Source organism: Marmota marmota, unplaced genomic scaffold (genome assembly GCF_001458135.2).
Source record: "Marmota marmota marmota unplaced genomic scaffold, marMar, whole genome shotgun sequence".
In the NCBI taxonomy this organism is placed as follows: Eukaryota; Metazoa; Chordata; class Mammalia; order Rodentia; family Sciuridae; genus Marmota; species Marmota marmota.
In genome coordinates this window covers 9652243-9673566 of record NW_025999853.1, presented here as the reverse complement: position 1 = coordinate 9673566, position 21324 = coordinate 9652243, and the positions used below count along the sequence as shown (strand labels likewise).

The 21324-nt window shown below is 38.6% G+C and overlaps 2 protein-coding genes across 5 annotated transcripts in view; both read right to left on the bottom strand.

Moving 5' to 3' along the window:
- Positions 1–398, bottom strand: part of Washc3 (WASH complex subunit 3) — a 39343-nt gene extending 38945 nt beyond the window's left edge. The window contains exon 1 of one of the 4 annotated variants that reach the window (XM_048803059.1): positions 237–398. In XM_048803059.1, coding sequence (XP_048659016.1) covers positions 237–287 — 51 coding nt within the window. In that variant the 5' untranslated portion in view covers positions 288–398. The remainder of the gene's footprint in view (positions 1–236) is intronic. The other 3 variants (XM_015482852.2, XM_048803055.1, XM_015482851.2) reach the window with 3 other exon arrangements.
- Positions 399–19710: 19312 nt separating this feature from the next.
- Nup37 (nucleoporin 37) overlaps positions 19711–21324 on the bottom strand; it is a 39820-nt gene continuing 38206 nt past the window's right edge. The window contains exons 7-9 of the mRNA XM_048803047.1: positions 20699–20725; positions 20472–20599; positions 19711–19976 (exon numbers count right to left, since the gene is read on the bottom strand). Coding sequence (XP_048659004.1) covers positions 19863–19976; positions 20472–20599; positions 20699–20725 — 269 coding nt within the window. The 3' untranslated portion in view covers positions 19711–19862. The remainder of the gene's footprint in view (positions 19977–20471; positions 20600–20698; positions 20726–21324) is intronic.

Sequence of the window (21324 nt, the reverse complement as noted above, 5' to 3'; positions counted from 1 at the left end):
CAACCTTGGGCAGAGAGACACTTGACTCGGGATGAGAAGGCGGGAGAGGTGCGTTATCCTCTTAATTGGTTCAGGAAGGACCCCCTTTCAGGCTGAGCTTTGAGATTCTCTTCTTAGGTCAGCAGAAGACAGGGTCAGGGTGGGACCTGTAGAGGTGGCCTCTCCCCGGTACCCGGGCGTCCCTTCCCCAACCTCCCCCGCCGATGGCCGGAAGTTCAACTGCGTCTTTTACAAACCTTGGTCAGGTCTATGCCTGACCCCATGAGTGGAAGCCCATCTTCATCCATCTCCGCAGCGGGCGGGGGACCCAGAGCTCACCCACAAACCCCTCCCAGATGTACCCCGCCCAACCCGGTAACTACGCCGGGAGCCTCGCCGAGTCCCCGCCTCCCGGGCCTTTCTGTCGGAAGGAAACGCCTCTCCCACCAATCACTCTGCGGCTCCAGGAGAGCCCGCCCCTTCGCTCGGCATTCTGGGGTTTGTAGTTTGTGGTTCGCATTGTGACGTCAGCCTCGAGGAGAGCTGTGGAGGATCAGGAGCGCGGCTGCAATTGTAGTAGTAAGATCTTAAAAAACAGAGGTGGAGGCTAAGTAAAAGAAAAAAGAGGTCGGGAGTTGCATCCACTTAAGGTTTTCCCTGCCTAGTCTTGTCATATAATTAACTCTGTCATTCATTTAACATTTCAACATGTTCAAGCCTTACAGTTCACCTTGAAGGGGGGAGGGTCCCTCCACCGCTGATTAAGGAGATGACTGACATACCTCTCCCAGCTTTCACATCCCTCCTCTTTTTTTTTTTTTTTTTAACTGAAGGTCAGCTACTACTTAACATACTGCTTAACATTGTGGGAAATGCAAAAATTGGTCAGAGCGAGCTTGCTGCTCTGGAAACTTTTATGCTCTGAAGGAGGATATAAGACCTATATATCCTCTTTAAAATATGAAATAACAAAGTTATGCTAACGTTGAGGCACAAAGCTATGGAAGTGGCTGCTCTCCAAAAGGCAGAACAGTGACCTGGAGAGATCTTTACACCTGGAATTTGGAGATCTTGGTTCAGATTTTAAATGTGTAGTTTACCAGCTTATGATCCAGGATAAGTGAACTGACCAAAAGTTGGAAACCTTCCTATATAGCAATCGAGATGCTGAGTACTGAAAAGATTGAGGATAATCTCTGCCTTCCAGAAATTTATAGTGTAGAGAATACATGCAGAATTTTAATTTGCACTATCTAGACAGACATGCAAACAAAACTGTAAAGATGATACAGGCATCCACATGGATGCAAAGTGCTATTGTACTATAGATAAGAAGCACTTCCAGGTGAGCTGAGGAAACCAGAGAAGGTAGACTTAAGCAGCTTCTTCTTCTTTTTTTTTTTTTTAAAAGGGGGGGGGGAGAGAGAATTTTAATATTTATTTTTTAGTTTTTGGTGGACACAACATCTTTGTTTGTATGTGGTGCTGAGGATCGAACCCGGGCCGCACGCATGCCAGGCAAGCACGCTACCGCTTGAGCCACATCCCCAGCCCTTAAGCTGGCTTCTTAATGATAAGGCGTGTTAAGCAGACAATTTGGGATGGATTTTTGTACAAAGGCACAGAGGCATGGAGTGTGGTATGGAGGACAAAGGGAAAGCTGGTAGTGTCCAAACAAAAGAGCTCAGAAATAGAGAATGGCAGGAAAATGAGGCAGGAGAAGTAGAGATTTAAAAAAAAAAAGTTCATTAAAGGCCTTTTTTGTCAGATTTTATACAATAACTTCATATTTCTCTAAATGTGATCCATGGGCCAACTACATCAGTTATTTGGGAGTGCTTCTTAAAATGCACATTCCTGAGACTGACCTCAGATAAACTGGATTAGGATCTCTGTTGGATAGGCCTAGAAATCCGCATGTTAACCAACCCCAACCCCTGTGGTTATTCTGAACCCAAAAAGTTGAACGTTCTTTTTATAGGTGATGGGAGTCATTTAAAAATTTGTGAGCAGAGGAGTGACATGATACAGACTTGTTGAAAGGCTAGCAGTGCCTGGGACAGAGATGTGTAACAAATGGTGCAAACAGAAAAGTTGAGAGTCAAATTGTATGTGTAGAAATGGGAGGTTGAAGTGAGGAAGGATAGATTGAGGAATAGTTTTAAATACACCTCTCTTCATGTCTATGACTAGTTGAACTTCCTTGAATATTTCATTGTTGTCTTTCAACAAACACCTATTGGTCACCTTCCATTTTCTATGTATAGGCATACTTCAAACACATTGTGCATATCCTTTCACATTGCTACATTAAAGCAAATATCACAATAAAGCATGTCAAACAATTTTTAGTGTATATAAAAGTTACATTTTTACTATCCTATAGTTTACATGTGCAATAGCATTATGTCCAAAAATGTACATCTTAATTTTAAAATACTTAATTGCTAAAATATGCTAAGGAACATCTGAATTTTCAGCAAGTCTTAATCCTTTTTGCTGGTGGATGTTCTTGTCTTGAGGTTGATGGCTACTGACAGATTAAGGTAATAGCTGCTAAAGATTAGAGTGACTGTGACAATTTCTTAAAACAACAATGCAGGTTGACACATATTTTCACAAAACATTTCTCGGTAGCATGTTTGATAGCACTTTTCTCACAGTAGATCATCTTTCAAAATTGGTACCAGTCCTCTCAATCAGTGCTGCTGCTGTATCAACTGTTTTCATAATACTTAAAAAAAAAATCTCAAGAAACCATTTTCTTTGGTTTTCCATGAGAAACAACTCTTCATCTGTTGATTTGATCAGAAGATTGAACAATTCAGTCTTGAGGCTACATTTCTAATTTTAGTTCTCTTGTTATTTCCACCATAGTAGTTACTTCGTCTATTCAAGTCTTGAACCTTCTCAAAGTCATCCCTGTGGGTTGGAATCAATTTTCAAACTCTCCATCATTTTTTTCCCTCAGAATCAAACCCAGTGCTAGGCAAGCGCTCTCCACTGAGCCACAACCCTAGCCTTCCTTTAAAGCTTTGAAGCAAGGCAGTGACTTCTCCTCTTTAGCTATGAAGTCGTATGGCATCTTCTTCCCAGATAAGGCTGTCTTGTCTACACAGAAAATAAGGTGTGAGGGTGGCCACCTTCATCAATGACCTTAGATAGGTCTTCTGGCTAGCTTGCTTCAGCTTGCACTTTTATGTTATGGAGAAGGCTTCTTTCCTAAAACCCCACCAACCAACCTCTGCTAGCTCCAGACTTTGCTTATGCAGCTTCCTCAATTTGCTCAGCCTAGAATTGAAGAGAGTTAGTTCTCTGGAATAGGCTTTGGCTTAAGGGACTGTCATGGCGTGTTTGAACTTCTGTCCAGACATTAAACCTTTGTCCATATCAGCAGTAAGACTTTTTTTCTTTCTTATTATCCCTGTGTTCACTGGAGTAAATCTTTCAGTTTCCTTCAACAATCATTTCTTTGCGTTCAGAACTGGACTGTTTGATGCAAAAGGTCTAGCTTTTGTCCTTAATTTTCAACATGCTTCCTCACTGAGCTTAATCATTTCTAACTTTTGATTTAAAGAGACATGAGAATCTTCCTTTCACTTGAGCACCAGAGGTCATTGTAGGGCCATTGATTGGTTCAGTTTCAATGTTGTTGGGTCTTGGGGACTAGGAAGGCTTGAGGAGGGAGAGAGACAGAGGTGGTCAGTTGGTGGAGCAGTCAGAACACAAGCAATATTTATGGATTAAGTTTGCCATCTTATATTGGAGTGATTTGTGGTACCCCCAAACAATTATAATAGTGGCACCCCAAAACAGTCAAGTGGTGATGAGAGATCTTCATAGTAAAGTAATAATTAAGAGCTTTGAAGTATTCTGAGAATTATCAACATGTTGACATAAAGACACAGAAGTGACCATATGAAGCTGGAAAAAGGGTGCTGAGAGACTTGCTCTGTGTAGGGTTGCCACAAATCTTCAATTTGTTAAAAAAAAAACCCACAATATCTGCAAAGCTCAATAAAGCAAACACAATAAAATGAGGTATGCCTGAACTGTACTAGTGCCACAACTATAAATAAAATAAACATTGTGACAGTTCTAGGCAACTGTACTTATGTTTTGTTTTTTCCCCTTGATAAAGTCCATATGAACTGGAATTTTTCCATTAGACTGTAAATTCCTTGGAGCAAGGATTATTCTTTTCTTGTGTCTCTTCAATTAGTAACAGTCACTCTGCTTTTCAGTGAAAAATCATTAATAATTTTAATGTGTAATTTTGAGGGCTTACTAGGGTCCAAGGCTGGTGCCTAGCATTGGAAAACCATCCTACTATCCATCCATCCATTCATTAAACATGCATTCCCTACTGTGTGCTAAACACTGTTCTATAAATCAGGGACATAGCAATGAACAGAACAGACAAAAATATACCCTTATGAAGGTAAATAGACAAACAAGTTAAAAAAACCATTAAATTGCTCACAGTACAAATTGAGAGATAGAAAAATAAAAAGCAATTAATAGTGTAAAGGCATGGCTGAATATGCCCTGAAGAGGAGCACCTAACAGATTAATGAAACTGGGGACAGTTTTTCTAGAGGAACTGATACCTGAGCTGAGTTTGAAAGCACAAAAATTAGAAAGGTAAAGAAGAATGGGGATATGCATTCCACAGTGTATGCAAAGGCACTGAGATTTGCACTTTCAGAGATTTAAACATTCCAGGTAAGAATACCGCTGCCCTGGCCTATCCATCCTTTTGGGAGGAGTGAAGACAATACTTATTCTTGGCAAGAATCCTACCTTTTCCTCCTTCACTACCTCTCTTAAGACCATCATAGTTAGTTCTGGACTCTGGTGACATCACTCATTCTTCAGACCCAACCTTATATGGCTTTCTTCATCCATCACCTTATCCTTCCTCAACTTCCAGTCTCCTAATCTGACAAAAAGAAATTAGTCTCTAGTGAAATCCCCATTTCTTAACCTCTTCTTTGATCATTACTCTCTTCTAGCTCCCAACATGACTGTTCACACAGCTTCCTGTGCAGTCTGCAGTTCTTTTCTCATCCAGTTAATCCTTGCATTATTTGGATAGGAGGTACATATTGCTCCTCATTGCTTCCAGACCATTACCCTTTCTTTTCCCTTAAAAGTGGCCCACAGTTCTGATTTCGTGCTGTGAAATATAGATGATATCCTTGAAGCTATCCTCCCTGGTTTGCTGCTATGCGTTGCTTTTTGATTTTCTATAATTTTTCTGGTACCCTAGTCTCTCTCTCTCTCTCTTTTTTTTTTTTTTTTTTTGAGAGAGAGAGAGAGAATTTTTTAATATATATTTTTTTATTTTTTGGCGGACACAACATCTTTGTTTGTATGTGGTGCTGAGGATTGAACCCAGGCCGCACGCATGCCAGGTGAGTGCGTTACCGCTTGAGCCACATCCCCAGCCCCTAAGTCTCTTAATTTCTTAACTCTCCTCCAGTGTTATTGTTCCCCACTTTCCTACTTCAGCCATACTGTCCTTTTCATCTTTCCTTTCACCTTTTAGTGGTGAAAACATCAGTCACTACAAATGCCTCTAAAACTACAGGCTTTTTTTAATCCCACAAATTTTAATTTCTGAAAAAGTAAGTATCAGTCTCCATAACCCACTGAAGCAAAAGGCTTGATTTCTTTCTTTTCTTATTTTTTGGTACTGGGGATTGAACCCAAGGGTGCTCAACCACTGAGCCACATCTCCAGTACTTTTAGCCCTTTTATTTACGTGTATTATTTTGAGCAGTGTCTCACTAAATTGATTAGGGCCTTCCTAAATTTCTGAGGCTGGCTCTGAACTTGCAATCATCCTGCCTCAGCCTCCTGAACCCCTGGGATTACAGTCTTGTACCATCATACCAGCTCCTTTCTTATTTTTTTATGAAACACTAAAAGGTCCTGGAGGCTACAAATGGTATGCCCAGGTGTGACTGGGCCATTTCTTGCTTTGACCTCAAGAGAAGACACTGTGAGGGAATTTCAAACACTGGCTCTATAACAGGGTGGCTATGACTGGGTTTTTGTCTGTAAGTACAGGAAGCTCTTGGTGGTGACCTGTGAGACTCTCAGATAGTTAGCATATTTGGTGGTTGGTGGTCTACATCATCATGGAGCACGCAGATGGGACAGAGCTATGGCATCACATCCCAGAGGCTGATGGCATGTTGGAGGGGGAGACCCAGAAACTGTTCAGGCAAATAGTGAGTACTGTGAGCTACTGCCATGAAAAGAGTGTCATTCATCTAGACCTGAAAGTGGAGAATATCCTGGTAGATGCCAGAGGCAGAATCAAACACATTGATTTTGGCCTGAACACCAGGTTCATGGTTGGGCACAAGCTGAACAATTTCTGGAGCACACTCCCAATACCTTGCCCCTAAAGTCATCCAGAGGGAAAAATAAAAGGGTTCCTGGGTGGACCACTGGAGCCTGGGTATCATTCTATATTTGTTGGTGACAAGGAGATGCCCTTTATGGGGACCAATGATAAGCAGTTGAAGGAGTCAGTAGTACATGCCAGGTACAACATGCCCTTGCATGTTTCTGAGAAAGCATGGAGCCTCACCAATCAAATACTGAGGCCCACAGTGGAGCAAATCATGGGGCACCCACGGCTGGGCCAGGGTGAAGAATATTTTCCAGTCATTCTAGTGAGTCACTCCCCAAACACCAGGACCTCACAATTGTGACAGTCATGACATATAATACTGGAGTGCTCATGGCAAAATGAAACTATGATGAGAGGAGGGCTACATACCTGACACTCCAGCACCAGAGAATCTGGGGGTGGGTTCCATGTTCCTGGTGAAATCTAAGTGTCAGGGAGTTGGACCTTGCCCAGGCCTCAAGAATCCTTCCAATGTCCCTCTAAAGAGGAATGTCAGTGAGCCTGCCCTTCCCACCTTCCCCTTGCCCTGTGAGCAGCAGCTGCCTAAGGAGGCCAAGCAGTCAGGGCAGAAGGGCAGTGGAAGAGCAAGCAAGCCTGCCATTCATCTCCACTTCCTGCATGTGAGGACCCTTACGCCCCTCAAAGCCTCCCAGCATGACCTTGTACTCCACGTGTCCAACCTCTTGAGTCTCCTCAGTAGGTGGGTCACTGGACACAACAGCAGTTCCTCCTGAGGTACCTCCACAGGACAAACCCATGACAATAGCAAGGGCTGGAAGGGGGTGACTAGGAGGATCACCACCTGTATTCAACAACTGTGTTCAATTCAGGCTGGCATTCAGAAAAAAAAAAAAAAGTGGCTCCAATGAAAGGTGGACAGAACTGTCCTAGATTCAGAAACAAACAAAACCAATGGACAGCCAGAAGACTCTGAGCTCTGTGGATCCTGATGTTACGGCTTGGGCATTGGTCAGGTATGGACTCAGACACAGGAGTGAGCAAACTGGCTTAGGCTTTTCCAAATGGATCCCAGACAGGAGTGCATCTGGATCCAACAGGAAACTCCTCTGCCTCCACATTCAAGAGACATCAGAGACTTTTGTCCCTGGGACACATCTCCCTGTCCTACTCTTCTCTGTCCTTTCTCCCATTATTCTGGAATAGTGGAGATGGCTCTTAATAAATTTCTGTTTTTCAAAAATTGTATAATAAAATTGATGTCCCAAAGGTTTTTAAAAATAAGCATATTTTATGTTGATTCCCCTGTCAATTGTGTTGGCTAATTTCTTTGTAATTACGTTAATTTTGCTGTATAAATTTTTATTTTAAAGTGATTAGTATATCTAAATTTGTGATAATTAAGACTTCTAGGTGCATTTTTTCCTCTATTATTATTACTGATTTTTCCTTAAATTATAATTTTTCTCCTATTATTATAGTTTTGTTTTAACTAGTACTTTTCTTGATGTAACTTAATGTTTGCATAGTTTTTACTTGTTTGTAAGAAAATTCTTGAGCCATAATTGTTAAACATCCATGTGAATACTCTGACTTCTGACCTATAAATCAACATGTATCATAATTATCAATATATTTGAGAATATTTCTACCATCTTAACTCAGTCTTATTGTTTGATTCTATTCTACACTAAGTTATGACAAGGAACATTTTACTCTTTAATGTTACATGGAACATACATTTTTTTAATCTTATTTTTAATGTCTACAGTTTTATTTTTTTTTATTTTTACTATACTAAGTACTTTGATATAAGAAATAATATTTTACTCAACTCTGGAATATTCTCTAGAAAAGGCTCAGATCTCTTCAAATATGACTTCCCAGTCATTTCTTTGGAGATTCTTTGTCAAACTCTCTATCTCTGCCTTGTGTCACACATACACCCATGCGCGCACACACACACACATATACGTACACATACATACATACATACATAATGTTGTATAGATGTTTCTATACAACATTATGTATGTATGTATGTATGTTATATGTACATGTACATATACATATAAACATCGTATATATATACATATATAAGCTAAATTACTAGAGAATTCTTTTAAAGTATATTCTGCCTCATTAAATTCGAGAGACAGTGAAGTGAGCAATGCTGGTACACAGCCTGTAGTTCCATTACGACATGGCAAACACCTCTTCCTCCAAAGTCATACTAAGTTGTAAAAATGTGTGACATTTCTTCTAAGCTACTATTATTTTGCTTTTTCTCACAAAAAGATTAATATTAACATACTCAAGCACTGAATTCTAGCCTCTCCTCCTTTTAACAGTCTACCATTTTAAAGTCTCCCCCCACTTCCCTAATCTCTAATTTGGAATAGCCCAGCCTAGTCCTCAACTCCCTTTACTGGGATTTTTCCCAGGAGTTCTCAGAGTATACTTTCCTTTGTTGTAGCAAATTAAATAGACCTAATTTAGTTTGTGTGAAAAAAATAAGCATATTTTAAAAATTAAGAAAAGAAGGAGGCTTCAGGGCAAGGGCAGGAGCCTGGGGCTGTCCTCTCCAAGGGCTGGACCACTATGCCTCCCTTTTCTGTTCAGTGTAGATACAGACTGACTCACCTTGAGCCCATTTAGATGAGGACTCAGTTTCACTGAGCTAGTAGAGATGGAGATTCTCCCCTTGAGCCAGTATAGATTTGATACACTTTGAGCTGATTGCTTTGGCCAGAGGAATCCCTTTCCTATCTTCAGGCACCTCCTGAGGTGTGTGCGGAGGGTGTGTGGCAGCTGGGCTCCCAGTTGCTCCTGCTGGCTGCTTCTCCCACCACTCATCTCCAAGATCCTCTGCCATCTCCAAACCGGACTCAATGTGAACAGACCATCAGGGGAAGGCGGCCATTGGCAGGGAATCCTGCTGCAGGGGAGCTGGGGCCCTGTCTTTTTCATCTTCAATCCCTAGAACTTCTCACTGTTAATACTTTCACCCTTCCATATTTAAAATTTGAAGCATCCGTGGTATGGCCATTTCTTCCCATCTTTCTACCTCACTCTTTGTTATCCTAACTTTGATAGTTCTTTGAGCCTTCAGAAGCGTACTTTTTCAGTGTTCCTCAATTCCCTCAAGCCCTTACTTCCCTTCTTATCCAGTGAACATCCTATGCTTCCGTATAATCTCTCCATAAACCTGGCTCTGCCTTCCTTCATCATTCCTGGCAAAGTCTAGTTAATGTTCTGCTTTTTCTGTAATGGCTATCAGTAGTGTACAACCCATGTTGCCTGGCCCTATCCAGACCCCCTTTCATTTTAAATCATGTTCTCTTAAGGTTAGATCTTCACATGCTTCCACTAACGGGTCTTTTTCTTACCCACATCAGAGTCCTTACACCTTGTCTTCCTTTGACTACTATGCATACACTGGCTTACTCTTAGCTAAGCCCAGTTCCTCTACCTGTGCTCTAGATACCACTTCAGTGATTGTTTCCACTCCCCCCCGCATCAACATTTCCTTTTTGTTGAATAATTCCCAGCAAAATACAAACATACTGTTTCCCCTATTTTCATCAGATAAATCTCTTGACTATACTCCCTTCTTTCAGAATTCTTCAAAAGATTGTACACCCTCACTTTCTTCAATTTCTTTCTTTCTAATTGCTGAATTTCCCTAATAAGTCCCACTACTGTATGCCGCGACAGCATGGCCAAATCTAAGAAACCAGTGAGGGGCAAAGGGGGATTAAGAAAGGCAAACAATCACTAATAGAGAGAAAGTGGGGACCAGCTGGGACACTGTCCTCTGATGAAGGAACAATGACCCAACATTAGTACAGCACATCTATTATATAGATTTTATCATCAAAAGGTTATTTGTGGAAAAGTTTCTGCAAAGCAGACAGTCTTGAAGGTCACAGCGCTTGTGAGACATTGTGATTATCTTTTCTTTGGCAGGGCAGGGGAGGAGGGTATTGGGGATTGAACTCAGAGGCACTTGACCACTGAGCCACATTCTCAGCCTTATTTTGTATTTTTATTTAGAGACAGGTTCTCACTGAGTTGCTTAGCAACTCGCTAAATTGCTGAGGCTGGCTTTGAACTCAAGATCCTTCTGCCTTTGCCTCCTGAACCACTGGGGTTACAGGCATGTGCACCTGGCTATGGTTATCTTATTATGTTCAGAGCTCTCTATGCTCGGCAGCTGGTGTCTGAGCTCAAGGTCAAGACTGATGTAGCTCCATGCCTTTGCACAGAGCTTCCTTAGGCAGGGCATCACCATAGCGACTGGGCAGTCTTGTCCTGAATCTTTGCACAGAAAGTTCCTAGAGCAACACAGCCACAGCCATGAGGCAGTGAGAGACCATGACCCAAGTCACTGCTCTCCAAAACTGTATATACAAACTGGTGATTTCCAGGCCTGTTGCGCCCCCTTGCCCGCAAGGAAGATGCAACACTCAGGAATCTTCTTTCACCAGTTTATTTCAGGCCCTTGATAGTTCTTCTTCTCCCTCTCGGATGCCCCTCCCAGCCTTAATAAAGCATCTCAAGCCCCAATGCAAAGCAGCCACGTGGAGCTTTCTCATAGGGTGATGAAAAGTCATGCGCCAACTCTCCCAAATAAGGAGTTGTTTGTCACAGACCACAGCGGAGCCAGCGCCATCTTGTAATGGCGACCATAATTTGCATAAACGGCAGAAGCGGCTCACCACACAGGCCACCATTGACCTCCATGATGCTAAATCCATTGGTCAATTCTTACTTTTCCACCTTGACCTTTAAGTAACATTTAATAAGGTTGATTATCTTCCTTCTCCTGTTTGGACTATCAAAATTCATCTTTCTGGAAAGCAAATCTTTCATGATTTAATTTTTCCCATGCTGGACACCACTTCTCAGTTTCATTTGCTGGTTCTCCCTCATTTTCCCAATATCTAGTTTCTCATATTTATGTATCTAGTACAGATATTTTATTTAGAAGCCAGATGCAGAATGATCAAGGTGGAACTTTGATATTTAAAAGTTATGTGGGAGCTTGTTTACACAGAACTTTGTATGCTGTTGTAAGGACTTTGGTAGTCACACTGTGTGAGATGGGATGCCATGGAAGATCTGGAGTGATACATGATGGGAGCCATTGAAGAATTTTAAGCACTTTGGAGCACTATGAGAATTCTCTCTCCTTACTAAAATCATTTCCTCCACTGTTACTTTCTCAGGAATCTTGGGGTTGGAAGATAGGCCTCAGTAATTTGTTTTTGTGATTGAGGTCCCTGTGGACCCAGCTCTGTCCCACCAGTTAATACTATTGGCCAGGTCTCCTAGTGTCTGAGGCTTGCCCTTCCACCGTCTTGCACCCAGACCAGGCTCTTCTGCCTGTGTATGGCAATGCTCAGTCTCTCCTCACCTATGTCCCTCCAGACATAGACATTTTTATGGAATTTATTTCACTGAAGTTATAAAACATCTGATGATTTCAACAGCTTCATGGAAAAGTAAAATTTTGTTTCATCTGTTATTTCTTGTTATTATCACTGATTTGAAAGGCTCACATCTTTCTAGACCCTAACCAATAATATAAGTTTTATTGCCTTATTCTAGAGCTTTCCCTGACTCACCAAAAATAGTTTACTTGTTCTTCTGAGTATATGTATCCACATCATGCTCTGCTTAACCTTATCTTGGCACACATTCCACTAGCCTGTTGACTAGAATGCCCACAGATTGTTAATTTAGGGCAGAGATTCTTCTGTATTCACTAAGTCCTAGCCCAATGTCTGTTCTATAATAAACCCTCAGATAAATATCTGTTCAATAATGTTTGGGTCTAAGGACTCATGTACTTCCACACCTTATTTTATCTTCCATGAATCTTGATTTAGGCAGGACTTACAACTCTGGGTACTCAATCAGCCTTCTTGAGAAGACTCTTCAACTGGTCAGCCTAATCTTCCTCTCCAGACCCAAGAGAGGCTCCCAGCTACGGAAATGGAAATTGGGGAGGGAGTCCCTGGTTCTGAATAAGTAGCATATAAATATATTTAGTAGTATACATATATTTCTCTATATATCATAGGACTATAGAAATATGAACTTCTCAGTTGGTCAAAAGACAAAAATTTTTAAAAAAGTGGTTTGGCATCTTAAAAAAAGAATTCTAATATAAGATGTGAAGAGTGGCAATTTCTCTCTGCCTCCTAGGAACCTCCTAGGAGCCTGTTCATCAATCATCCATAGCTCTTGACAACTGTGCCACATTTTAATAACTGAATTTCCAGATCTATTAAAAACTATAGGCTTTGGCCATCTACCAGAATTCCTCTGAAATATGTACTCTTTCCTGTAGACTTTCTCTTGCTGGTAAAAACTAAAATGCATCACTGGATTGCCAGATTTCACTTACTGCTATGAATATTGGAGGCAAAACAAGTAGTAATGAATATTGATTTCAAAGGACAGAGATTATATAAGCCACGTACATCTATTCATTCAATTAAAAAAATCTCTTAATTTTTTTCCATTATCTTCAATTGTTACATTGTTTTCATGGCACATTACTAGAAAATTGCTGTTATTTAATTTTATCATAGGTAAATTCTTACATGGGGGGAAAGGATGAGAAATGGGTCCCTAGTATTTCTTTTGTGTTTCTCCCTACTCTGCTTTCAGGATGGAACCCCCTTAGAGGGGCAGGGTGTTGGTTCATATTCATGGGGAAGTAAAATTAAACATTCCTTACTTCTATCCCCTTCCCCACTTCCCAAACCTTAGGAGTAATGTAAATTGTCTGTTGAGACTTGGTTAAGTGAAGGAATTCTAGCCAGTTTAGTTCAATGTATTAATAATTCACTATTTCAACCAAAAGGGGATCAGAAGAGTAAAGGGACCAGGGGGATAGAGGAGGAGAGGGAAAGGGGAAATATTGGGGAATGATATTGGGAAAATTATATTATTATACTGTATGCATGTATGAGTATATGACAACAAATCTCACAATTTGGACAACAAATGACAACAAATCCCACAATTTTTTACTGGTGCATTATAGTTGCACTATGAATGCACCAGTAAAAAATGAAAAAAAAAAAAAAAAAAGAATTCAGTTTCAGGCAACTCCTTTTAAGTGTCCTGACTTTCCTAACTTCACTCACAAAGTTGGGTTGTAAGCTTATATTCTGTAGGCAGAAGACTACATTCTTCTCTGGAAAACCAAATGACTCAAAATAAGAAACCTAAAGACATTCACAGTCAGGAAGCCCCCAATAAAATGATAAGAGAGCCTAATAATTATTCTTTGAGAAGGTTCAAAAAAGGTCTATCTCAGTTGTACTCACGGGACTCATCATGTACTCAGTTGTACTCATCATGCCATGCAGAGGCACAGGGAAGCACAGATTGTGGATGGAAGTTGGAAGACAGAGCAAGAGGATGTCTAGGTCTTGGAGTCTTTGTTGAAAAGGCAGGGCAGGCTAACAGTTTAGGATTGACTAATTTGAATAATTCTGATAAGCTGTGGAATATAGGAGCTGTCTCTAGTTGTCTAGTACCTGGACCTACATTGATTTAGTGCAGGAGAAATATTGGCTTGGTGTGTAAGATAAGGGGTGCTTTGGGGATCTGGGCTCAGTATTGATTGGTTTGCACACCAAAGACATGCTATGAAGTAAGCAGGTTACTATCTTTAGGAATTAGCAAGTTTTTGAACAGACAATCTGTCTTGGTTCTATAAGGCCACAAGTGCTAGGATACCAAGGATTCAGAGAAAAGTATATAGTTCCTATAATTGGCCTAATAGATAAAACATGGTATTTAAGAAAACATGGAACCGTAATCTTTCTGTATAAAAGCTTAATTTAGGTCATATTGTTGGTTTCAGCAAGGCATCTCACTCCTGAGTTTGGGATCTCATTGATTTGATTTCTCAAGAAGTGACCAGAAGGGTAGGAGTGGCTGCTGTCTGGCTTTGCAAGCCAGTGGGGAGGGCATTCCTGACCCAGTCTCTGTTTCAGCAACCCTGAAACACTCCTCCCCTCTCTTCAGAGGAACTGGTGCTCCAAGTTCCTCAGTAAGGATATGCTATAGAAACCCAAGTGTCTGAACTTCCCTGCTTTAGAAGGTGAAAACCATGAAGCTACTTTGTTTTTTAATCATTATACCCACAATACCCATAATACCTGGCACATTCTATCTTCATCTTTTCATGATCATGGGGTGTTCCAACCTCTTTATAATCTCTTTGAGGTCAGTAGCATTGTTACCTATTATACATGAACACAATATACGATATAATTTGGACAATATAATTCCCTAGTACTTTCCCTTTCTCTCTCCTCCTCCCTCTCCAGTCCTTTTCTTCTACTCTACTGATCTCCCTATGATTTTCATGAGCTTCCCCCTTTTTTCCCCTCTCTAGCTTCCACATGAAAGAAAACATCCATACTTTTTTGTTTTGAATCACAACCATGTAAAATCATTTTTGTTTATATTCTCTTACAACCATGACAGAGCCAGTTAATATCTGCTTATTTTTTAGTTAAGCAATTATTATAAAAGTGGTGTTGGGCTGAGGATGCAGCTCAGTGATGAGCACTTGTCTAGCATGCATGAGGCCCTGAGTTCAATCCCCCATACTGGAAAAAAAAAAGTGATATATTTATCATGGAAAACTTAGAAGTAAATTAAATGCATTGGAGAGGGAAATGTCATCCACATCACTCATCTTAATACTAATTTTACCATTTTTTAAAAATAGGGCCTTGATTATCTTGAGTTCACTATTTCATTTTTTGTTTCTTTTCTGCTAGTGGGATTAGAAATGAAGTGGCTTTTAGTCATGAGTCTTTGCTTAGCTTTGCACACGTATAGCACTCTGTCCTCTTCAAGAATAACCCTATTTATTTAAAAAAAGGCAGCGAATGATGCCACTATCAGCTGCTTCTAATTAACCCCTCCTGGCTGTTTTAGTAAATGACTCAGCACCTGGCCTTCATAAAGCAGTCAGGTTGTTTTGAATCACAACCATGTAAAATCATTAAAAGTACTCTAGATGTTCAACATCAACATTTCTTCCTAAAGTCTTGTTTCTGGAGTCCAAATAGTTTGAGTCTTGGTATTACCTTTTGAAAAAGGACAACAGAAATTTTGAACCTCAGTCTAGGAAAGTGGTTCATAATATTTTGCAGAATCCTTTATTTATTTTGCAATCCTAGGGATTAAACCCAGGACATTGCATATGCTGTACTAGAGTTCCATCCTCAGTGTAAGAAGCCCCTTTTAAAAAATGTATATATTTTTTATTTTGAGACAGTTTGGCTAGGTTGCTGAGGTTGACCTTGAACTTGCAATCCTCTTGTTTCACCCTCTAGTTATTGGGATTACGGGTGTGTACCACCCCAAAGAAGCCCTTTTATATGTAAGAACACAGGGCAATTATGGCTGGACATCTAGTATTCATTGAGTAAACACATATACATTGTTGAGGGAGAGTTAAAATAAGAGTATTAAACGAAAATTGGTGAGCTATATTGGGAATTTGTCTTTAAAAATCCCTATTTTCATTCAAATATAACTCTCCCTTTTATTTTCCAGCTAGATTCAATTAATTTCCCTAATACATCCTGCCTTAGAAAGTCTTACCTTATATATCACAGGTAGGATATATAAGGTTCAAGTATTCTGGCTTTCATCTGAATTCCATAGCCAAACCTGGAGTCACATAATACAAGATGACAGACCTAACTCAACATATTGGGAACTTCTCAACTCCCTTGATTTCTGACTGAAATCTCAAAGCCACTATGGGAGTGAAGGGTCCATTGGCAGGCTCATTTCCCCTTCTACCTGTTAAGGTGTTAAGGAAAGAAAGAGGCAGATGTCAGGACGGCTGAAGTCAATGTCTGTTAGAAATATGTAAGCAAGTTTGATCTTGGGGTGTCTTATCTTAGGACTATAGGAAATCATGTTTTCTAAGGAAAAGGATTTTGACAGTGGTAGTATGAATAATTTTGAGAAACCCGTGCAATAATTTCATATTCTCCCAGGTATTTGCCCTTAGTAGGTTGGGTTTTTGTAAAGATCATATATGTAATATGTGAACACAGTTAATGTGTCAATTGGATGGAATCATGGCACAAGTAAATGTCAAAAATACAGAATTCCAGAATTACTCTTCAGGCCCTTTGGAGTTTAATGTGTTTGTGGTGTGAATTCTGGATGGAGTGAGAGCTCTGAGACGGCTCTCTCTCTCTCTCTCTCTCTCTCTCTCTCTCTCTCTCNAAAATTAAGTACCAGGGAAATGTTATTAAATAAGTCTAATATTAGACTTATTTAATAACATTTCCCTGGTACTTAATTTTGACCAGGTCCTCTACTTGCTCAAAATTAAGTACCAGGGAAATGTTATTAAATAAGTCTAATATTAGAGATCTATAGATTGCAGGTGAGGGACACTCCTATGGATGTTCTCCTGAAACATGCAAGTTGGAGAGAAATGCATAATTAGTTCTTCACAACACAGCTTGAAGCACTAGTGTCCAACACCCAGGAGAATCACTCCTAAGGAACTTTTGGCAAAGTATTTAAAATTCTGGTGTCTAAATCTTAAAAAGAAAAATATTTTTTGAGGGGATAGTGATAGGCTAGCTAGACACTAAAATAATCTATTACACAATAATTATAATAAAATATTATTCTAGCTTATTAAATACCTAGTTTTCATTAGAATTTGTGGAAGAAACATTAAGATGGCAGCAGTTCATTAAAAAACAACTTCTAATGGTCTGATTTAAATTTCATGTGAACGAAGAAAGTAATTTCTTATGATTACAGTCTAAGTAAAAATGAACTCATTTGGTTAGAGTTTCCATCTTCTTTATCACTACAATATAATTTATCATTAGTCGCTTCTGGCTTGCTTTAGAGGTTAGCAGTCTAGCACTTATTTCCTTTGTACACTGTCTCAAAAATAGAGATTTCCTAAAACAGTATTAGAAAGTTCTTACTTGAGATGGCTACAAAGATTAACCTTAATTTTGGCCAGAGTCTAATCTCATCTGTATTTGGCTCAATAATAGGACAACAGCTGTGTTTACAGAAAGATCAAAGTTTTGTACTTAACCACCATTAGAACAGAGACCAGCAGCATTATTGTCTTTTACTACAAAGAAATAGACACTCAACTCAATACAGCATTATAAATGGTAGAGAAGTAAGCATTTCACAATTCTTTAAAATCTATTGAGTTCCTCCAATTGTTTTCAAAAGCTGAGAAAACTCCTCTTTTACTATTATTCATATGGATTTTATAAGCTTAATAAGTAAGAAAGTCCTAAGGTGGAGTTCCCATTAAAAATTAGTTGAGTTTTGAACAACCAACAATAAAAAAAAAAAAAATTAGTTGAGAAGGCAAATAACTTTATAAAAAAGACACAAGTTAAACAGAAATAAACTGATCCAAAGAATTTCCAGACCAATGTCACTTGATCCTACATAAGGGTAACAATTGTTTTTACTAAAGTAGTTCAAAGAACAGCTGTAAAGGTAAAAAAATAGATTAAATGCTTTTGCTTTCCTATGAAGTCTGTGTGTGTGCATGTAAAACAAACTGCTTATGTTGAATTTGAGTATGATACATCATAAAAAGGATGTATTTTTTCTTTTTGTGAAATGAGATCTTCAAAGTTGATATCCTAATTATTTTCTTTTTACTCTACTAGGTAACAAATGGTTATTATAAACGGAAATCATGTTAATAGCAAATTAAAACATCTACTTATTTTTAAAGGTATTATTTCTTTAAATGTATGATTAGAAATGCATGCTGTTTTGAATCAACAAGGTGTTAAGATGAAAGAACAGAGTGTTCTCTCCTGTCCTTATTACTGAGCACAGAGACAGCTTGATAAAGATATACTGGAACAGCGTGCTGTGTCTGAGGACTTGACCAAGCTCTTATGAGGAATGTGTGGAAATGCATCTCCAAAATGGTCCTGTGCACTCTGCGAATTTTCTGTAAACTTATAAAGGCTACTTGCTGTAAAGGCTACTGGTATGGTATAAAGGTGGGTTAAACTGAGTTAATGTTTTGAGCAATAGAGAACCATGAAGAGAGTCTGGAGCAACTCTTTCTTCAAAATTATTAAATTAGTCTGGGCCATAATACTATCTCATAACTCCCCAATCAGCATTTCTGGGATAATGTCAGATTTTTAACAACTGCAAAAAAAACCAGACACAAATGTGCAAACCAGATTTCAATTTCTTGTCCACTGACATGAGATTTAAAATAGCCACAGGAACATTTCTAGGTCAATGTCAATATGTAGTCACAAATTACCAAAGTAAGAAACAAATTAGAGTTCATGGGTGTGTGATTTTGTGTTCTGGCATGGGAGAGACACTGAAATATTCATAACATATAAGCCAAATCATAAAAAATAAAATGAGACTTATGATCCCATCATTTTGAAAGAGTAGGATTTAGCTTTGACATCTTGCAGATTTGTGATATCCTGACATTTGCTTCAACAGTCTTAAATAATACAAGTTTTAGAACATGACTTTTTTGTTTTTCTTTCAACAATGTTTGCAAGTGAAGCAATTCCGAGAAAACTTAATCTCAACAGAAAAAATACCCTTTTGGACATACCCATAAACAAACGTGGAAAACTAAAACTGGAAACAATATCAGAACTCGTTTGTTACTTATCAAGAATTAGAAGTGATGACCAATAACTAATTCTCCATGAACATTTCCTCATGTCTTAGTCTAATGGAAACATATTTCAAAAAACAAAGTTTACTAAGGTAAAAGACTACCATTACACCACGTTTCTTAGAAAGAATGATGAAGATCCATAAAAGAGGTAAGGGTGTTCAAGGTATAAATCACAAGTCATTTTTTCTGGTGAATTTTATCCCTTACACCAGATATTTTAAGAGCGCCAAGTCCAGACCAAAGCTTCTGCACACAGGGCAGGGTAACATAATCAGTCATAGTTTGAAGAAATTGAAAACCTTTTTTTAAAATATTAAATTGACTAACAATCTTTAATAAATAATGAGGAAGTTTAACATCCCTAAACATATAGATTGCTAACAAAAATGTGTACACTCTTTCGGAGTACATGGAAATATCTTATTCTCCTTTTGTAAATGTTTGACCCTGAGAATTAGGAAAAGAGCATATACTTAATATAGAAGACAAAACACCCTTGGAACAGTACTTTGATAAAAATCAAAATTATTTTTCCCATCATCTCTTCTCTGGAGCTGAGCTGCTAAGTTAATTATATAGTCTTACATGATGATTTTAAAAAATATAGAGAGTAAGAAAATAATTTTTCAAATCATCAATATTTTATTTAACAAAAGCAATAACTGAGACATTTCTAGAATTTACAGTATATCTGATATAAAAATAAGGAGTTTCCAAAATATGTACTAAAAATACAAAGTTTAAGAATCTAAAATACAGAGAAAATTTATTTTATATTTCAGTCACCCAAAACAACAGCTTGTGGTCTCCTCCAATTGCACACAGTGGGAGAGTTCTATGCCAGGAAAGGCCAGATCCAACGGCTACAGAACCAGTGAGGACAGGCTATAAAATATGAGAAGAATTAAAGAAGCAAAACAAATGCCCAAAGCTCATAAATGAAAACTAAAAATAATAAATGCACTGATAAATTATCTTCGTTAAGAGCAGAAATACTACAAATATGCTTCATCAGAGGTGAAATGCAAATTATTTATTTGTAACCAGTTTGAATGAAGGCTACAATCCATTTATGAATAACTGACATTGCCCTGACTCAAGAATTTTTGCAGTTGGCATCAACCAAACAAGCCAAATTTGATTAATATATTTAGATGAAAGAGAAAATACAGAAGCAACAGAAGAACTACGCTTCTTACATGAATTCTGGCAAAAACACAAAATCCGTTGTCACTGGTGATTTAAACATTGAAAATGCTTTCTCTTTCAATTTAAGCAGATAAAAGACATAAGTGTCTTTAGTTACAAGTTACAAATTTGTGAAAAAATCAAATCACAAATTTAAAAAAACAGATATTCCATGAAAGATTTTGACATTACCTGAGTGTGTCCTAGATGATGAATTTGCAACTGGCTTGTCATTTTGCCCGGATAACCAGTGGTTGCAAACAAGTTTTCACTAATTGTGGACCATCTAAGAAATGAGAAAGCATAAGAATTAAGCACAACTTACTACGGATAACTATGAGGTTTTCTGAAATGAGTTCTCCCCCACCTCACACAAAAGCAAAAATTTTCTAATTCTAAATCTGGTACTGTGGTTTTACATTTAGACTGGAAATAATTATAGTTAGCTATTAATATGTTTTCATTTTGTGAATATTGTTTTCTTTTTTCCTTTTTTTGGTTATTGTTATACATGGACAAAACACCTTTATTTTATTTGTTTGATTTTTGTGTGGTGCTAAGGATTGAGCCCAGTGCCTCACACATGCTAGGTAAGTGCTCTGCCCTGAGCTACAATCCCAGTGCCACATTTATTGTTATTATGTCACTGCATTAAGCTCCAAGGTTACACAAGGTTAGCATAGTCCTTTTCTTCTATCCAAGGGGCAAACAGTGTAGTCAGAAATACAAGGCACAAATAAGACAACAGACAGATATAAAAATCTCATAGTACAATACATTTAGTAAATAAATTTAATGTTATTAACATTTCTTATAAAATTAGCAATACATTTATATGTTTAAATCCTTTGGGATGATATAAATGTCTAGAATATTTAAATATTTAAGCTTCAAGGCATCTTGGACATTGCGGTTCACCACATCAGTGTTGCTGGAATTCTGACAACACGCCTAGCTAGCATAATAAATGGTGTGTGTGTGTGTGTGTGTGTGTGTGTGTGTGTGGTGGTGGGGGGTGGGGGGTAGGGGGTCATGGCATGGGCTG